The 19,571-nt window shown below is 51.4% G+C and overlaps 6 protein-coding genes across 6 annotated transcripts; 2 read left to right on the top strand and 4 right to left on the bottom strand.

Annotated features, from left to right (window-relative positions):
* Positions 1-2,659: 2,659 nt before the first annotated feature.
* On the top strand, positions 2,660-3,282 carry BO83DRAFT_386928 (uncharacterized protein; the record flags this gene model as incomplete). The annotated part of the gene is made up of 3 exons (XM_025532692.1): positions 2,660-2,803; positions 2,866-2,969; positions 3,024-3,282. The coding sequence occupies 3 exons, from the start codon at positions 2,660-2,662 to the stop codon at positions 3,280-3,282; spliced, it is 507 nt and encodes a 168-aa protein (XP_025390102.1).
* Positions 3,283-4,772: 1,490 nt separating this feature from the next.
* Positions 4,773-6,430, bottom strand: BO83DRAFT_386929 (FAD-binding oxidoreductase; the record flags this gene model as incomplete). The annotated part of the gene is made up of 2 exons (XM_025532693.1): positions 4,773-5,779; positions 5,839-6,430. 2 exons carry the CDS (start codon positions 6,428-6,430, stop codon positions 4,773-4,775), a joined length of 1,599 nt encoding a protein of 532 aa, XP_025390103.1.
* Positions 6,431-6,874: 444 nt separating this feature from the next.
* BO83DRAFT_224020 (uncharacterized protein) lies at positions 6,875-7,304 on the bottom strand. The gene has a single exon (XM_025526846.1). It carries the CDS (start codon positions 7,213-7,215, stop codon positions 6,943-6,945), a length of 273 nt encoding a protein of 90 aa, XP_025390104.1. The 5' UTR covers positions 7,216-7,304; the 3' UTR covers positions 6,875-6,942.
* On the bottom strand, positions 7,101-8,602 carry BO83DRAFT_224015 (DUF3431 domain-containing protein). The gene is made up of 4 exons (XM_025526845.1): positions 8,316-8,602; positions 8,157-8,256; positions 7,524-8,090; positions 7,101-7,464 (listed from the first exon to the last, which is right to left on the bottom strand). The coding sequence occupies exons 1-4, from the start codon at positions 8,443-8,445 to the stop codon at positions 7,395-7,397; spliced, it is 867 nt and encodes a 288-aa protein (XP_025390105.1). The 5' UTR covers positions 8,446-8,602; the 3' UTR covers positions 7,101-7,394.
* Positions 8,603-9,245: 643 nt separating this feature from the next.
* nte1 (lysophospholipase) lies at positions 9,246-14,422 on the bottom strand. Its single transcript, XM_025530803.1, has 2 exons — positions 13,789-14,422; positions 9,246-13,681 (listed from the first exon to the last, which is right to left on the bottom strand). Exons 1-2 carry the CDS (start codon positions 14,148-14,150, stop codon positions 9,448-9,450), a joined length of 4,596 nt encoding a protein of 1,531 aa, XP_025390106.1. The 5' UTR covers positions 14,151-14,422; the 3' UTR covers positions 9,246-9,447.
* A 1,357-nt stretch (positions 14,423-15,779) lies between these two features.
* Positions 15,780-19,460, top strand: BO83DRAFT_308363 (putative vesicle-mediated transport protein (Imh1); the record flags this gene model as incomplete). Its single annotated transcript, XM_025527366.1, has 5 exons — positions 15,780-16,218; positions 16,278-16,421; positions 16,458-17,779; positions 17,855-19,353; positions 19,418-19,460. Coding segments are annotated over 5 exons (3,447 nt in total), but the record flags the coding sequence as incomplete, so codon positions are not given.
* Between the last annotated feature and the right edge of the window lie 111 nt (positions 19,461-19,571).

Consider the following 19,571-nt stretch of genomic DNA (forward strand, 5'->3'; position numbering starts at 1 on the left):
TACTAGTTATTCTCAACTTTAGACATCATTGCTAAGGTTTCGCTTGTTCGCATGACCACTAATGAGCAGCGGCAGCGCCCCGTATCGAGCGCTCTACACAGTGGTACTACTTAGCGGGACAAGACAACCAGAACCAATTATGCTAGGGATCATCATGATCAGCTCTGCGCCCTTGATTGCACCGCACCCTTTTCAGTTTTGTCAGAAGTTAATCAGCAAAATACCTGTTCCGTAGAGACCGTACTTTCGATACACTCTACAAAGTAAATAGTCTTTACAAAATTCATGCCCAACTGACTAGTAGTCCGGTCTCAAAAATGAGAAGCAGAACCCCCTTGCCTAGATAGGCAGATTCAAAACACACGAATTCAACGCGTACCGGATCTATGCATATACACAAGTGTAACTTTCTAGCTTTGGGCAAGAACTTGAACAACATTGGAGTAGCAAGAGCGAGAATATGAGTCCCAAACTAGGGCGGGGAAGAAGTCTAAACGGATAAAGGTTCAATAGTTGTCCCCGTGGCTGGAAATAGTCCGAGCATGATTATGGTGGATGGGAGGGTTGGGATCCCCGGATAAGCAAGATTAATCACGGCGGAATAGAATGCAAGGGAAACCTGGCCAGCCAGTTGTAAGTGAACTGCTGGCAGTGGTAGATTATAGGTTGAGTTTAGGTTGGCAAGTAGGTGTCATGTGTTTATTTGGTTTTTCTTTTGGGGGAGGGGAGAGAGGGGAGGGGGGAGGTAAGTAGGTTTCGGTTATTGAGTTCGGGTTGAGAGGTACGAGAGTTTGGGAGGGTTAGGTAGCTCTTGTATGCAGGGAGGTGAGAGATAGCTACGATAGCTACTCCTGTAGGGTATAGTATTGAGGGAAAGAAGAAGAGGGGGAAAGAGGGGAACACACATGCATAATTTAGATGCGGTGTACATGCCTACCTGCATTACAGACGAGATGTCATACAAACAACCAGCCGGGCATCCCTGCTGCAAGAGACAAACCTGCAGGTAACAACAGCTGTGGTGGTGGTGGTTGAGAGTGTAGAGCGGGATACCAAAGTGTGGATCAACCGGAAGAGACGGGAAGGTGTCGACCCAATATTCATGGGCAACCGATTTCTGCTTCCATTCAGCCTTGTGGGTCCGGCATCACAGGTCCATTGTTGAGTCACGAAGCCTACTTTGAACAAACAAGCCATGTTGTCGAAAGGAATGGAAGAGAGGGAGGGATGGATAACCACGGAAAGGGAGGAGCAGGTGACTGCTGGAAACCGAGGAGGATGATCTCATTCTGCCGACCGTTCCGGGATGCGAGGATCTGCAGAAGTGCAAGCACGGCGGAAGATTTAGTCTTGCTGTAGCTCGAAGCTTCTCGAGAAGAGGACGAGAGAAAGAGGGAAGGTGGATGTGTGCATTGACTGATTATTGATCCCGCTGGAACCCGGCGGGTTGCACGATGGGAGGTGGCGTGGTCGCCATTGGTCTGTGCCGAAGCTGGTGGAAGCTGCTTGATGACCGCCGCTGAGTAAAGAGCTGAGTCACGGTGAAATCATACATTCTTGTATTTAGTTATTCAGTATGAAGAAAACTAGATGATTCTGGTGATGGAATGGATGATAGAATGGAATGAATAATGTAGGGAAGAATGATGGAAAACAGTAGAAATGAAGCCAGAAGGGAGTATGAGGATAGAGAAGAAAAGCAAAAGACCGAAGGAAAGCCGGCCAAGATCCAGACCGGGCGATCCCCCGTGACGCCAAGCCATGACGATGGAAGTTGAGTGGCTTCACGCCCTCATTTCTTCAATCAATCAAATCACCTTTCAGTCACGCAACCTGAAAAAAAAAAATCATGAGTTGACCAACAACATCTCGTCTCCCTTGCCTGGTCCGTTCCGGCTCTGTCCATCTGGCTCCATCCATCAGTCCATGGTCCACGCAGATCCTCACACTAGCCATGCCGGACCTGATCCCCGCCCCGGCTGTGATGCAGACCCAGCTGCGTTGTTGCGCTTGTTGTTGCTGCTGTGATGGCCATCGCGTTCCATCTCGGTCGGGCACCCCTCTTGTCCTAGGAACAGTATGATGCTGGCCCCTAGTTTAGTAGTATACCTCTGTTGATGTGGTCTTCCTGCACAACTACGGCAATCTGGTCAGTGCAATCACACAACCCCTACTACCTTCCCGGCGCAACGACTGGTCCGCCTCGGAACTGACTTACTTCATGCAGAGGAAATTATGACGCATCTGGGGGAAAGCGCAAAAAAACCCGCCAAAGCTGGCTCTCCTTCCGTTGGCGTCGTTCAGCTTCCCTGGACAGGCCACTGCACAGGGCCAGAAAAACTTTCGGCTCAAGCTCCAGAAAAAAAAAAACACAACAGTATCCTCTGACGTAAAAGATACGCCCCGTTGATTCGGTCCACCATTCACCCTTCCGTTCTATCCATTCAAGCCGGCCAGGCGACATATAAAGAACCTTGTCCTGGTCTCCCACTCCTGGGCATTCTCTTCCCCTCTTCATCATCCATTCATCAGAGCCGGACCAACCAGTCTGTCAGTGGAACTGAGCTTCTCTTTGCGCCTCGCCCAATAAACTACCAGTTGCTCTTCTAATTCACTTTATTACCATCTCTATACACTTTCAGTCCAGTCAACCGCAGCCATGTTCTCCAGTACCGTGGCCCGTCCACTACAGCTGGCCACCCGGTTCATGCAGTGGGCCAGTGCAGTCATCGTGATGGGTATCACTTCATACTTCATCCACAAGGGACCTCGCGGCCAGCACACTATCTACTGGGAAGTCATTGTAAGCATGCTCCTATCCTTGATCTAAACAAGTCGAACCTAATCAAACTAACCATGGATTAGTCGACCATGTCTGTTGTCTTCTTCCTGCCCGCCTTCATCTCGCCGTTCATGCCCAATGCCCTAAGCAAGTTTGTCCTGATCATCGATGTCATCTTCTCGTACCTGTATGTGCCATCCAATCAACTATGACCATGTGCTGTTACTGACTATAACCACAGCTGGCTCACGGCTTTCATCTTTGCCGCACAAGACTACAACTGGCACAACTGCGCCTTCAACTCTCCCCCCGGCCTGTCCTGCTCTAAGAAGAAGGCCAACGAAGCCTTCATCTTCCTGACCTTCATCTTCACCTTCTTCGCCATGTTCCTCGAAGTCGGTGCGCTCTGGGCCTACCGTCGCGAGAGCACCCCTGTCCGGGAGAAGAACACTGGTGGCGCTCACGGCGGTCCTGCTGACGCGCCTCTGGCCACAGCCTAGACCTCAGACTCTACCTGATAATACCATCTCGTCGTGTGACGGCGACTACATATGCCAACGTCCTCTCTTGCGCAGCATCTATCCGTCTGCATCCACGTCCTGCACAGGGAAGAGAAAGTCGTCCATCTCCCACGAGATGAGGATTCGATACCCCTTTCTTGTCTCTCTTTTACGACCATGATACCACAGTTGACTTTGGCTTTGATTGAACATCTACCATTAATACTGATGATGCTTATACTTCTGATATCCCTACATACTAATGTCCCTTCGTTAATGTCCGTACGACTTGAACATGCTTGAACGACCTGAAGAACACGGAGTAGGTGGTGGGTGTGGGTGTGGGTGTGGATGTGCATAGATGGACCGGGGTTGTGACTTGGGATCGTTACTGTTACTAATACTATCTTTACTAATTACCACCATAATCTTGTCTTGTCATTCTTTCCCGACTTGATTGTATTCTATTCTACTGGATCTACCCCCGCGCCGTGTTGCGTCAGGGCCTTCCACTGTGTAATAATAGTACGATAATAATATACAGTCTTGTGTCTAAAATGAAGAGATAAATCAAACGATGCAGTCTTACCTTTAAAACAATGTCATAAGATCAGTGAAACTACAACGAGCAACTCGTAACATACAGCGTACGTATGGAGTATATTATTATTCATGACGGACACACATTACTAACCATTGAACCTGGGTACTTCCAACACAGTAAGTGGTAGTATATCAAGTTCACCCTGAATCATTTAAGTACTCCATCATTCTCGACTGCATAGTAAATAGAACCAATAGAAACACACACACATATATATATATATATATATATGTATATATAAATCATCAACTTGCCTCAGCTACCATTACCAAACAGTACATACATATATACATAACTACTATATGGCTGAAATGATAGTACTACTTACTCAGTTCTCGCAGGATCTGGGTGAGTCAAGTCAGTAGTAGGGTGGGAGCAAGCTAGACTGAGCTGAATTGACAGCAATAAAAAAATTGAATGATAAAGTTAGTAATAGTCATTAATAGTATCTGAGATAGCAGGCCCACGCAGGTAAAGAGACACATACTTACTGCTTGATGTATATGATATATATATATGAGTTATATCGGAAGAGGTTTCACGGTGGCTCCTCAAGTTGATATGTTGATGTTGAACAGTACGGAGAGTGATGTAGTACAATAGTAACTTACTATACTTAACTTTGGGTTTGTTGTTCTGTCTGTTAGTACTAACTAGTTATGCTTATATCAAACTACTAGGATGGACCGGCGCCTCATGCGATTATGCAAGTTTACAAAATGTCGAAGTCTGTCATGTCTATTCATAGTCTATCTATTTATTGCTTTGCTTCAAAAGTCTATCCAAGTCGTCATCTTTCTTCTCTCGTTTCAAACAAGGTTCCATCTACGCGTACAACACCGCATACACCCGCATAGTCAGCTGATCGTACATATGCATACACACATCAAGCGCGTCCCAACCCCTGTGGAAAATCCAAAATATTCAGAGGGTCCCACTTCTTCTTAATCCCCTTCAACCGGTCCAAAGCATCCCCATAATACATCTCTGCCCAGTCCTGCAAATATGGGTCGATATAATTTTGATATGCTTGCCAACCACCCTCAGGATCGGCCTGGCGCACCGCATCCGCGACATCGGAAAGCCTGTCAACTGCAGTCTCCCGTGCTGACGCATTTGTAAACCCCGGGAAATCCCAAGCATAGATTTGCGACATGAAGAGATTGTTTCGATGATTGAAGGCCATGGGCCCGACAGTGTCATGCGGGGGAAGGGTGGTGACGGCATCTGGACCGTTCAGGTCGAAGGAGATAAAGGCATCAGGCCCGGCAGGCTGGATGGCGGAGAATATATTCGCGATGGAGGTGCTAGTGTATTTAGGGTGACCGTCGTCGAAGAGGGATTTGGCGTAATAGGGTTGTGGAACAGACGGGGAGTCGAGGTCACCCATGAGATTGGTGAGAGCGGAGACCCAATTTGTGTAAAAGGAGCTGGTGGTTGTGAGGGGCTGAATGGACTGGCGTGCGAGTGGGGAAAGGAGGCGGTCGATAGTTCTGTTGTAGGCGGCGGAATCGCCGAGGTATTGGCCAGTGAAGGTGCAATAGGCCTTAGGGGCCTGGTAGCCACCATCTATGATGAGTTCTCCACCCAGAGAGGTTGGAAAGCCGACAGAGGAGGTCGCCGGTAGGGATCCGATCTCTTGTAGGGTTAGAAGGACCTGTACGCAGTCTGACTGAGTCGCGAAGCCAATGTTGTAGTTAACGATGGCCGTTGGAGCGGGCTCCATGCGGTAGGTGAACGACGTCACAATGCCAAAATTGTTGGAGCCAGCACCGCGCAGTGCCCACCAGAGGTCATCATTCTCGTCGTCCGTAGATGTGGTATTGGACTTTGCCGCCTTAGGGCTGATCGTTCGGATGCGGCCGGTCACGTCCACAAGCTCCAGTGAGACCACTTGCCATGATATTAGCTGGGACCTTGGCGAAAGGACTCGAACAGATCATTCAACTTACCTCTGTCTACTAGCCATCCCCACTCGCGAGAGGTAAACCCCCAGCCACCCCCCAGACTGTGTCCAGCTACCCCCACCCCCGGACAGGTGCCATGAGGCAAGGCATATCCCGCGCGACCCATGGCCAGAGCCAGCGGGCCAAGCTTCTGACCCATTTGCACGGTTACCTCCTGTGTGCTCTCGTCGAGGGCAATGTCGGTCATCTGGCTGGAGTCAATGACGACCTGTCCTGAAAGACCGTACGCAGCATAGCCATGGCCACCGCCACGGGTCGTGAGAGTGACCCGACCCTGCTCGGCTGCCACGCAGCGAACAGTAGCAGCAACTTGTTCCGTTGAATTTGGAATGACAACAGCTTGAGGATGAGGGTGGTAGTTGCTGTTGTCTGCCACCGTGAGATTCGAGTACCCAGCATCCGTGGCGTATACAACGGAGGCGCCAGTGGTTCCTAGACAGGATTCAAGGGTTCTCGGCAGCGCGCCATGATTGGCTGTTGCGGGGGTGGAGATGTTCCCAGGGTTCTGGTGTAGGGCTGCGAGTTGGTTGGGCAGCGTCAACAAGACTGCTGCCATGAATATGACTGGAGGAGCCATGACGTGAATCGTAAAGGTGGGTGATACCGTGGTGAACAGGACCAAGGGGCATACCAAGGACTGGTGCAATGTCCTTGGCCAGTTTTCTTGGGGGAAAATCGAGGAAATGTAAGGGGTAGCGGTGTGCACTAAGTCAATTCGCGGTTCAGATCGGCGGGAAAAGAAATGGGAAAGATGCCATTTTATCAAGGGGTACGCTCATTCCGGGAAATCTGATGTGTCTCAGAGGCGCCGACAGATATAGAAGTCATTCTCAGATCTCTCCCCAATACGCCTTCCGCGGCTGTAACTCCACATACATTCCTTCCTCAGCATGCATCTCCTTATCACCAACCAGAGTCACATCTCCCCCTCTACCCCTCCAAATTTCCCTTTAATCGACGGATAAGAATCTCGCCCGTCGGTCTTCATCTGAGACATGACCGCATCCCTGTCTATCCTGCATCGCCTTCGTTGGGGGTGCTTTGTTGGCTGCAATGATCACCGTTCCAAAATCAGCCAATGTTCCTTTGCTAGCCCTTAGTCACCACATAAGCACAAGGTCTTATTGATACGAGGCCGGAAGTCGGGCAGAAGGGTGACCGATAATGAGCAGCCGGCAGTCTCGGCTCGCACACGAAACACGGAGAAACTACCTGAGTGGACAATGCCTCTGTCCACCGTCTATCTATCAGCTTGCCAATACGTTGCAAATCAGAAGACTTGCAAGACGAGGCAGCCGCGCTAACATATTGCAGGGGCGGGAGGCTATACGGAGCGGTCAGGACACCAGTTAGGCCCGACATCTGAATCCTGCGCGGCTGTGTAGTGATATCACACTGGCCGGTGATGAATCAGCCGCAACAGGCTCACACGCATACTTACGCTGTCAGCCTAGTATTGACGGTCGCACCAGAAGGAGCCATAAGACCTGACTCAGCTTATGCAGGAATTTGGCCCAACAAAGTGCCAAAGATGTCGTGACTCAAGAGCCAGCATCGATTTCTGGGCACATCGCGTAAAGCTCACAATAACACTGTTGGACATCGGGGCATCTGGTATATTGAGTCAGCATTTTTTCCATTTTGCATCAGATAGAGTTCGCAGCACATACGAAACAGGCTGCTCAAGGAAGATGATATGCCAGAGCATCTCAAAAACCGACCCCGCCGCAAAGTTATCCATATCGGTCGCCAAAGCCCAGTCGCGTATTCGCACATAGTCATCTCGTGGCCGTTCCCGGATACGGTCCCTTGTTAGTACAAATTGACCACAACAGACCCCACCGATCTCGGTAGGGACCTGGTCCCGGGGCACGGAGAACATGTCCATGTAGATAGAGGTGAAGTTGCGATACACCACGTTATGATTCGACTCCATGGCTGGATCAAAGGGACGCACGGCCACGGGACATCCTGGGCGGTGCTCACAGCGGAGATTCGCATACCCAGCCTTTTTCACGGCGTCCAGGCTGAGTTTTTGCAGCAGGGAAGATGAAGCCATGTCGCCAACATCGTTATGCCACTGAGTGGCGGAGGCATGCATGAAAGCCGTAACATCCGCAAGGTAGTCGTAGTGTTCAATGATGTGCGTCAGGTATGCCATGCCCTCGCGGGCCTTGTTTGCCGGGATAGGACGGTATCCAGGCTCTTTGTCGGAGGTGTAGATGTAAGGTTTCCAACTATCCGACTGGTGAGCATGCCGTAACAATAATCCGACCGGGAGGAATTAATTCTAGTACACTTACTGGGGCTTGAGAGCGTAGGCCCAGGCGACATCCTCAGAGCTAGTTTTAGCCAGAACCAGTGCGTTCGGTTTGCGCCTGGCCGGATGTTTCTCGACTCGACCTGCATAGCGTTAGCTACCCTGGTGAGTTCAATCCCGGGCTTTGGAGGTGGAATCGTACTCAAAACTAAAGTGAGATCATCCTTCAACAGTCGGATATACAGTAGAGCCAGGAGCCCCAAGCAGAACATGGTGAAGCACCATGTATACAGGCGCCTGGAGCACATGGGCAGACCCAGCGATTGAACCATTTTGTATAGGTCCCACTCACGGGGGGATAATTCGGGCTTCGAAGACGCTGGTGTCTTTGAAGTGATCTCACCCGAGGCCGTTGGGGAGGGAGTAAATGGGATGGTTGATGAATAGGCTCAGCCTTGCATGATGGTTCTCGCATTAAAGTTTGGAGACCCTGCAGCATCGGGATTTGAGAATGGTGGCTTTGCTGGTCAGCGAGGCCGCACGCGCATTACAGAGAACACCCAGCTCTGTCAGAAAATAAAAAAAAGTCTCCGACAGATAGCGGGTGAATGAAATGGGATGAAAGGTTGGAAGAATAATGACGATCGATGATGATGTTGACGCTGATGTTTGATGATCGTCGGAGGAAAGCTGGCGAGGTCCGATTCGGAGGAGAACCCAAGCCGCGTGTCACAACAGCCGAGGGAGGGGGAAGGATGGGATTATGGGAAGCAAACAAACAAACAGAATTATTTAATTACTACTCACCCGCAGTCCAGCCGATAGCTTCAGCAGCAGATCAAGTGGAGCGATCGCCTGGCAACTTTTTTCTTTCTATTCTTCTCCGCTCCACGTATGGAATGACAGCGAAAGAGAATGTTGACCGATGAGAAGAAAGAAATCATCTATAAGTCGACTAAGCAATAAAAGGGTTTCTTTCCGCTGGGTCCCGGGATCCAGCTTTGCGTATGGCGAGGGTCTAGACCCCCTTGGGGCCGCGAATCATTCCAAGCAGAAAACTGGGGACGGGAACCACTCCCCAGTGCTGGGGCCAACTATTTAGATGGTCGATGGGGACGAGCGCGGGAAATAAATGAATTCTCTCGGTTACACGTCTATCTATACGTATCTATCTACAACTCTTGCACAGCAAAGAGGGGGATAGTCTCGGGTATAAAGCAGAAGATCACCGCTGAAAATCCGGGAGAAAAAGAGTGATACATGGAAAACAGAACTATCCCACCCCGGCCGGCTCGGTCGCAGTCAACTATAGCATCGTATGAGGGACACGAACATTAGATACTGGCGCGACGGGGCGCCAGAGTCCGCTGGAGCTTCTTCTTCTCCTCGGTCTCTTCGGGAATCGGAAGTGATCCCTCTCGCTTCAGCTTCTCCAAGTAATTCTTGCCATACGCATATCCCAGCTGGTAGATCTCGTCAAACTTCGCAAAGTCCAGGGTCCCGTATGGATCAATGGGCGGGCGCATGTACAGACACCCAGGGGTGTTCTTGGCACGTTCGAGATTCTCAATCGAGGACACATACGCCAGGCGCGCCTGAATTTCAGACAACGTAGGCGGGTTAGGGCACGAGCTGAACGGATTCCAGCGGTTCACCACGGCCCAAAACCCGGACAGGGAGTCGCCATACCCTTGCGGGGTGTTGTCGTCAATCGAGCCCACGTCAACCGCAAAGATCACATCCGCACCCAGCCCTTTCATATGGTCGACCGTAAGATTGTCAATGTAGCCGCCATCAAGGAGCATGCTACCTTCGTCGCAGATGGGCGGGATCAAGCCGGCTAATGACATGGATGCACGTACATACCGCCACGTGTAGCCGGAAGAGTGATATTCGGCACGCGATCGACTAATGTTGGTGGTGTTGCAGTAAAACTCCAGCCAGAAGTCTTCGATCTGACTATCCCCGAAGGTCTTGAAGATGCCACGGTTGAACTCATGCCCAGTAGTATAGGAGACGGTAGGGTATGTCAGGTCCAGAGCGAATCGCCAAATGCTTCCCATGCGGCCAGCGAACTTCTTTGCACGGCCATACATGGGCACAACGTCAGCATCCCGTGCATACAGGGCTCCGATGAAAGAACCAATTGAAGTGCCGCCAATGATATCGATGGGAATGCCTGCTTCTTCTAGAGCCTTGATTACACCAACCTGGGCAATGCCTCTGGCACCTCCACCACCAAGCACAAGCCCCACAGACCGGCCACAGAGCCGACGCGCTAAGCGATGGAAGTCACCCTTGAATGGTGTCTGTGCGGAGTATAGGGGCGACTGGCGGATACGGCGTGAGGTGTACTTCTGGATTTCAGCCTGAATGACCTGAACTCTCTGCTTTAAGACTGTCCCGAAGCGTTTGGTCTGGGGATGAGATGGCTCTGCCGTCAGTCGGAAGGCCATCTGTACATGATGATGGCCTCCATTGATCCAAACACGATTCTTCAGCCACTGGCGAGTCAGTCCCGGAGGGCAGTAGCGTTCCCCGTGCAGAAGAACTAATTCTTTCCGAGCGGTCGTCTTCATCCCAAGCAGAAACCTCTCGTATTCACCGATACTAGGCGTCGACTCCGCAAGGCCAACCAGCAAGACGCAGTCAGCCTGTGTAATACACGTTTGCGTCCACGGAGAGTTCACAGTCGTATCCGCGATGTAGAGGACCATGCCGTACTTCTCCTCCAGATCCGCCAGGTACTGTGACAACTTCAGTTTACCCATTTTACTGAAGGCATGTCTGCCTAGATGGTTCAGAATAGCCGCTTGATTGAGAGACGTGGCGCCGTTGGTCACCCCAATCTGGTGAAGCGCCTGTAGCAGCCTGTTGCCAAATTCGACGACGGGAACTCCTGCTGTTACAGGAAGGATGCCAACAGTACGAAGATTGAGCGTCGACTTTGCCGTCTTCACTGTGCCAGAAGCACCAGGTTCACTTCCCTTCTCGGCCACCGGAGTCTCAACAAGGTCCCGCATCCGTTGTGCAATGAGTTTGGAGACCTGAATAGTGATTCCCGGATGTTCTTGGGCGAGACTGTTGAAGAGAGTCCGGGGAAACTTGGCGAGTTCAGTATCGCGGATGGCATGGAGAGTCGCCGGGCGAGTCGATTCGGTCATCACCTCCAGTTCACCCACGCTTTCTCCCTGGCCGTACTCACCGACAACGGTCATCTTGCCATTGGGGCCTTCATGTACAGACCGCAGACGCCCATTCAAAGCAAGATAGATGGCATCGCTCTCGTCGCCCTGGTGATAGATCACCTGGCCAGCACTTACTTGCACCCATTCCAGGGCGAAGTCGATATGGAGAAGTAACCGCGGGAGCAGACTGGTCAGCCGCTTTGCCAACGTCAACAGGGCCAAAGGGTACCGCTCCGCTATCCTTTCCAAAGACGCCCGTGGAAGGAATCCTACGTATACATCTGTCTTCGCAACAACATCGGTATACGAGCGGTAAGATGCGACAGCGCCCACATAGCCTTGGATCCCACCGGGCTTAATCAAATAGAGTGACTTCCGTGACTGCTTCTTCCGCCTAGGATCGTTTGCTGCCGCTGCCGATCCCGACACACGAGAAGAACTCGTGTTGGTGCGTCTTAGCGTAGGGAACAGTTCCTCATGTGCTGGTCTGGATGATCCCACAAGGTCTTCTTCTTTGTCGTCTACGGGAATACCAACATCCAAGAAACCATCAACGACGTAGTACAAACCCGGATGGCGCTCGCCTTGCTCAACAAGAACCGAACCCTGAGGGAAGTAGACAATTTCAATGTCGTTTCGGAGCTCTTCCCTCAAGTTGACAATGGGCGAGGTGCCACCGGCACTGGTAACGGACATGGACATCATGGATTCGCTCTCACCATCCGCTGAGCCTTCGTAGGGATCAATGAACCCAAACGCGTTGTTGCTAAAGACGGCTTTCTGACGGCGAGAATCATACGAGAGGAGCTTCGGAGAAACGTCGCCTGAAGGGTGACTACTCTTACGCAAGAAGTCATTGGTGCTTCCGGTCAAGCCGATTCCTTTCATAATGCACTCCAGGATCGATTCACGGAAGAGCGCATCTTCGTCCAAGGACTCTTTCCGGTGAAAAGGAGATCCACGTCCCGGGATCATTGGAGATGGGGACCGTAAGGGGGAGTGTTCTTTCTCCGTAAGCGGACTCAGTAACCGGGGGGCGAGGTGCTCGTATCTCGGACCGAAGCGCGAAAGCTGAATGGTCGATAGAAGATCTCCAGGACTCACACCTGAGTTTTCGCGATCACTCAGTGCACTATCCTGAGCAACCATGGAGACTGGCCGTTTAGACGCGGCCATCTTTGCCTGAAGAGCGGCTTCCTTCCTTCGAAAGCTACTCGACCGGGGTCTTCGCCCTCCATACGGGTTATGCAACGCAATCCCTTTGGTAACTTCCTCTTGACCTAGGCGATCTCGCTCTTTGATGAACTTGTCCTTAAGACGGTCCAGAGCAGACCCACGCAGCTCATTTGGCAAATCGTAAGTTGTGAATTTTGTCATCTGCTTCTCGATTCCCAGCACCTCGTTATTTAGACCCAGATAGGAGTGCGCTGTAGCAAAGGTGACTCTCTGTAGGCGCGTAAGGATAACCTGGACGATATGGGCAGTCGCTTTCGGGTATACTCGGGTCAAGCGTCGGAATGCGCTTGCGGGGATGATCGCGATTGTCGTATCTACCATCGCTCGTGCAACAATATCTGGATGCACTGACTTCCTACGCGTTTTGCCCGAGTACTTCCTGCTTCCAGAGCGAGCAGAGTGGGCAGGTGGAACTTGGCTTTCGCCGAGATTTAATGGTGGCACAGCCGGTAGGTCTTCGGCCGGGCTGTTCCTGTGAGAGGCCGGGTCAAGACGATCTCCTTGATAAACATGAGGAGAGTCGTCCATTTCCCGAGGGCTCGCCGGAAACGAGTCGGGGCCAATGGCAAGACCAGGACCTATACTAGAAGCGCTGGAAGCTGAGCTATCCGCATATCGTAATTGGACATCCTCGGTAAACAGCGACAGGATGGAAAACAGCGAGGACATCGAAGCGCCATTCTTTACTTCGGTCAGCAGTTGGTATCCCTGCCTTCCGTCCGGTCGATGATCGTCTTCGTCGGAAGATTCACCTGCCATGCGGTTCAGCTCTTCGTCTGTACCCGACTTCCTGTCCCGCATGGACTTGACGAAGATTTGGACCAAGCCGTCAACAACCAAACAGAACCCTTTCTCTTCCTCCAGCAGGAGCGTTTCGCCGGCGATCAATTTCCTTGTCTGCATGGTGCGGGTCAATTCGTGGAACACAGGCCGCTCGAGGTAGCCGAAGACTTTGATGGCGCTCAAAAACTCATCCAAATAGTTTGCCAAGCCCGGTTTCGTGTCGCTGTCCGGTACGTCGGGGAAGAGATCGAGCTGGGGTTCCTTGCGCTGGGGTTCTGGAGGCAGACGACTGTACATGTTCAGGAAACGATAGCGGATAAACCAACTGATGGTCGAGACCACGGCCAGCGCGATCAAGAGTCTATCGATAGAAACCGTCATTGTCAGCATATGTTGACCCTGGAGAATTCAACCGCGATTGCCAATGGCAATATAATACAGCAGGGGGATCCAGAGTGCGTCACTCACAAGGTCGTGAAGTTCATGGTGAAGGTCAGGCTCATAGAAAAGAGCGTAAACAGCCATGTGGGCAACGTGATGGTCGTAAAGGTAACGATCCAGTATAAGACACTTGGAATGACCTGGAAAATGAAGGAAAAGATCCAGCCGATCCACCCCACCATGGTTGAAGGTGCTGGAGGGGTTATTGGCGGGGGAGGGAGATGCGAAGAGAAGCCGGACACGACGGAGAAGCTGGCGGTTAAGGCGGGGATTGAGGTTGCGAGGGATCGTGCGGCGGTCGACGAGGATGCAGGCAACACATGGAGAGGGTCCAGGCTTGAAGATTCAAGCGAGGGTAGTGCAGCGATAATTCCGTCACCGGTGGCCATGATTCCCTGAGCTTCCATGAGAGCTCGATGGAGACCAGACGCTAAGACACGCCTACTAGTTGGAATCCAAGAAATCAAGGCAGCACCGCACCCCAACTTGGAATAACTCTTGTCCTTGTTCTTCTCTCTCTTTTTGCACTCGTTTCAGTCACATCCGCGCCCACACTCAGGCGTCACAGCTGAATGCAACGAGATGGTGGGCAGACAGTAGGCAGGCTCGTGGCCAGCATCATCCACGCAGGGGAGAACGTGCACCCAGGGATGCTTGTGGCTGGTTGTCGAGACGCAGCAGCTCGAAAAGGCGGCTTTCTTTGGGTGCGGAGACCCGGGCAGAAAACAACCCGGGCGGTAACTACTGGATACTAGAGTGACGTACTTGCTTTTTGGCCCGCTCTTTCTGCAGGGTTTGGAAAAGTTTAGATATAGATAGAATATAATGATCATTTATTTTAAATTTCTTAGGGTGTATGGCATTAAGTAAACCTCACTTACAATGATCGGCAAGCTTATACATATTGGCGATGTTCCAACTTCTACCCATACGTCCAACGGGGAATTATTGAACGTTCCTACAGATGTCATATGCAGTCTTCTGTATAGAATCAATCCTCAGTAAGATCGAAAGAAAAACTTGAAGTATGAATGCTTGAATCTTTATTGCCTTAAGTCTTACATTTCGTCCTTTTGGTAGAACTTCATCTGAGGAGATATATGAATTCCCTGGCAGCACGGTGCTGGCCAGTAGTACTACAGCAAGAAATATATATTTCAAGCGAGAGCTTAGCACTAACCGAATTGTAGTTAATAGGTAGTAAGTAGTTACCACGGAGATAGTAATTGGATTATCGCCATCGTCATATTGACCATCATGAGCGATCCTACTAATTGTCAGTCTATTCTAGTAGCTCTCCTTTTTATCCCTTTATCTCAATATCAATGCATGCTGTCATCGAGGCTGTCTCTGCACTAGAGGTATTGCTATCGTCGAAGAGACCCGCTTCTTTATCTATATATAGTAGCTCCTTCAACATGACGGGGTACAGTTATCAGAATTTCTGGTATGCGGTGTTGCCTTTATATTGGGTACATACAATTACAGAATCGCCAATTAGGTGAAGGTTGAATGAATAAACCATCTCCTTGGGGTGAACGGATATATATGAAATGAACAGAAACAATTCAACATGAATTACTCCGTAGATAGTGTAGATAAATGGCTGCTCACCGCCCCCAGGAACGAGTCCACTTACTGTAAGTTATTCGGCGGGCCACCTACTTTCTGCCCCGTGCTTGGCCGCCCAACTGCCAACCGAAGAAGCCCCGTGCGGATGAGTTGTTGTAGTCGCCGCCGCCGGATTTCATGCTCCCCTTCTTTCCTGCCTATCGCTTGCTTCTCCTTGTCCTCACCCTTTACCGACTTCTCTTTTTCTGTCTTTCGTTCATCAGTCTTGCTGTGGCCTTGGCTCACAGGCCCGCCACGGTCATGTTTCAGGTAGGTGGCCTAGCCCGCTAGTTGTTCTCAAGTCTCCCTCTCAACCTGTCCATTACTATTTACCCGTTTCGCATTCCCCCGTGCCATCTTGTGCTCGTGCCAGTGCTGTGGCTGATCCCGCCCTGTTCCCAATCTAGCGCCTGCGCGACGCAATCGATTCGCGGATTGCAGAAGAACAAGCTCGTCAACGGTCCGCTCAAACTTCACTATCGCGCTCCAACTCCGCTCGTCATCCCACGGGTCGCAACTTATCTCCGACAAGGCGAGCCTCTCGTCCTCGGCGAAACACCGGTACCCCTGTCCGTGGCCCTGATCCCAACGAGTTCGAACCGGAGTTCGCCATCGGAGATGATGAAGGTTCCAGCAGATCAGCCACTCCGCGTCTGGAGTCGGCGGGTGGCTCCGAAGCTGCCCCGGAGGAAAATACCGGGGAGGGGAAGACGTCTTCTGAGGAGTCCGCAACCAAGAAGCCCGACGCTCAGCCGGTAACTGAGACGAACCAGTCACCATCTGAGCTGCCGCCTGAGATCCGGGTGAAATTGCGAAGGTTGGGCAAACTTGAATCCCGTTATCAAGGTAATGAGCGCTCTGCAACGACAGGCCGACGGTATTGTTAACTTGCTGCCGTACTCCAGATCTCCTTAAAGCGTACCGCATGGCCCATTCGCGTGTCCTGTCGATCGAACCATTCGAAGCTGCCCTGCGAGAGAACACCCCCCTGACGTCGATCAGCGAACCAAAAGCGTTGACGGAGTACTTGAATCAGATCTCGTTGAAAGGTGACCTGGTGACCGAGGAATTGAAACGTGTAACAGCAGAGCGGGACGACTACAAGAAGAAATTGGAAGAGTCTCAGAAATCCACCAAAGCCGCTTGGGATGAAGTTACAAAACTCAAGGAGGATAGCAAATCCCAAGCCAAGAAAGACGAAGGGCCAGATGCCGAGAGCTCCGCTACCGACGAATCTACACCCGATAGCGCTACGAAGTCCGGAAAGTCGACCACTTCTGGCGCCAAGGATATTGCGGAGACGTCTCCGAAGGAGTCTGGGGCACAGGGTGATAGTGAGGAGTTCTTCTCATATGACAGCGAAATCCCGCGACTGGAGTCAGAACTGAAGGAGAAACAGGAGGAGATTGAGACTCTGAAGTCCCAGACAGAGTCGCTCAAGCGCGACTTGTCAGTAGCCCGCGAGTCAACGGAAGGCATGGTCCATAACCTGGAGTCCGCTACCCGGGAGCTTGTTGAGTTGCGCGACACTAAGGACAAACAGGATGCGGAGTTGGAGAAGCTCAAAATCTCTAATCAAGAGGAAGTTGAGGAGCTTAAAGCCAAGCTCGAAAAATCAGAAGAGGCTGTGGCGAAGACAAGCTCCGAAATCGAAAACTTGAAATCCGAGCTCAAGCAAAAGGCCGATGAGATCGAGCAACTCCAGGCTCAGACTGCTCAATCCAAGAGCGCTGATCAGCAAGCAGAGATTGAGTCAAAATTGGAACACTTGAATCGCGAAAAGGAGGCCAATGACCGGCGTCTTGGGGTCCTTCAAGGTCTGGTTGACAGTCTGCGGTCCCAGCTCAAGGAGACGGAAGAAACATTTACCAGTCTCAAGACTGAAATGGGACAGAAGACAGAAGATATGGGCAAACTACAGAACGTTGTTAATTTCCTGGATGCTAATCTCAAAGATAACGAGAAATGGAAACAGACCAAAGACCAAATTGCGAATGGAAAGGAAGCAGCATTTGATGAACTTCGCGAGAGTCTGGCTCCTTCACAAGCTGCAGCAGTGAAAGAGGACTCCGCCGGACCTACCGCACCAGCAGCGAACCCCGCAGGCGGTGCTGGGGGAGGCAAGAAGAAGAACAAAAAGAAAAAGAAGGGAGGCAAGGCGAACGAGGAGGCCAACAAAGTAGTTGAAGCTGCTCCTGCTGAGGAGAAGCAAGAATCGGCAGAGCAAGATGATCAAGCAGCCTTGAAGCTCACCGAGCTGGAGCAGAACATTGAATCGCTCAAAACGCAGCTGGCTGAGAAGGATGCTACCATTGACCGTCTCTGCTCCAGGATCAAGGGAGAGGAGGATTTGAAAGAGGAAATCGAAACCCTACGCGATGACTTACTCAATATCGGCCAAGACCATGTTGAAGCCAAGGATAAGGTGAAGGAGCTAACCGCCGAGAAGAACGCGCTGGAGGAAACGATATCCAAGCTGGAGAAGGAACTGACAGATTTGCGGACGAGTAGTGAGTCTAGTAAGGTTGATACCGAGAAGGCACACAATGACCTGAAGGACGAATATGAGAGCCTCAAGATCAAGTCTACTACACTGGAGACTGAGCTTTCTGCTGCCCAGCAGCTGGCTGCCACGCGGTTCAAGGATATGACAGAATTGCGGGAGACCCTGCAGAAACTGCAACCGGAAGTGAAGAAGCTACGAGCCGAGTCCGCGGAGCTGAAGTCGACAAAGGAATCCTTGAACAGCAAGACAGCCGACTTGCGAAACCTGGAGGGGCAGCATGATGAGTTGCGCGCAGAGCTGAAGTCGCTGAAGTCCACCATATCAGAAAGAGACGCAGAAGTCAAGTCTCTCAACCAGAAGATCAGACAAGAGACGGACAGCCGTCTGAAGAGCGAGGAGAAATTGACGGTCGCCCAATCTGATTTGCGGTACTCAGAGAGCAAAAAGCAGGAAGCCGTGGAGGCAAAGGAGAAGCTGGCATCGGATCTGTCCAAGGCTCAAGATGAGCTCAAGGCAGCTCGGGCCCGGCTCCGTGAAGCTGAGAGCCAAGCTGCTCAGTTGAACAAGGATCTTGGCGGCCTGCGAGAGGAGATCCAGCTGAAGACTGCACAGCATGCCAGCGCACAAAGCTTGATGAATAGCATGCGCGACCAGGCTGGGGAGTTGGGCATGCAGATGAAGGAAGCCCGGGAGCGTTGTGAAAGCCTGGAAGAAGAATTAGCGGATGCTCATCGCCTGCTGAGCGAACGTACACGGGAGGGCGAGACCATGCGACGTCTTCTCAATGATATTGACGGTCGCGCAGAGGCTAAAGTACGGGATTTCAAGGAGCGCATGGAGGCTGCCATCGAAGAACGCGACAGGGCTGAGGATGAAGCAAGTGCTCAGAGCCGCCGCCGGGCGCGTGAGTTGGAAGACTTGAAGGGCAAGCTGCGCGAAGCGGAGCGAGCCTTGCGTACTGTGGAGGAGGATAAGGAGGAGCTGGAGCATACGCAGAAGGACTGGAAACGCAGACGGGATCAACTTGAGGCCGAGTCGGAGAAGACCACCCAAGAGCTCAGTGATCTACGACAGGCTATGGCACGGTTGCGGGATGCATTGGACGAAAGTGAGAAACAAGTCCGTGATCTGGAGAAGGAGAAGGCCGAGTTGCGCCGGTCTGTGGAGGAGACCAACGCGCGCCTAGAAAAGGTCCGCAAGTCCAACAAGATGCTACCGGACGAGAGTCGCTTCGGTCCCAATCCGCAGTCATCCAGATCATCCATCGATTCCGGATCACGCAAAGCGCTGGCCTCTCCAGTCTCCAAAGACCGCAGTCCGTCAACCCGGAGAAGCGAGACGCCCACCGGGGCGAATACATCATCCATCGATTACATCTACCTGAAGAATGTTCTCCTCCAGTTTCTGGAGCAAAAGGACAAGAACTACCAGAAGCAGCTGGTGCCTGTCCTGGGGATGCTGTTACATTTCGACCGGTGAGTATCCATGTGTTCATTCTTTCCTTCCCTTCTGAAGACTTGTATATGCTGATTTGAACAGGACCGATGAGCAAAAGTGGATGGCGGCCATCACCTCACGTTAGACTTCCAAGCCTTTGCCGGAAACCATGGTTCTTGGAGGCAAGGACATAGTTGTAATTATACCTGGTACATAGCATTCTTGATTCACATCTTATTATATTTTGTCGATACTC

The sequence above is a fragment of the Aspergillus eucalypticola genome, assembly GCF_003184535.1.
Source record: "Aspergillus eucalypticola CBS 122712 chromosome Unknown BO83scaffold_7, whole genome shotgun sequence".
NCBI lineage: Eukaryota > Fungi > Ascomycota > Eurotiomycetes > Eurotiales > Aspergillaceae > Aspergillus > Aspergillus eucalypticola.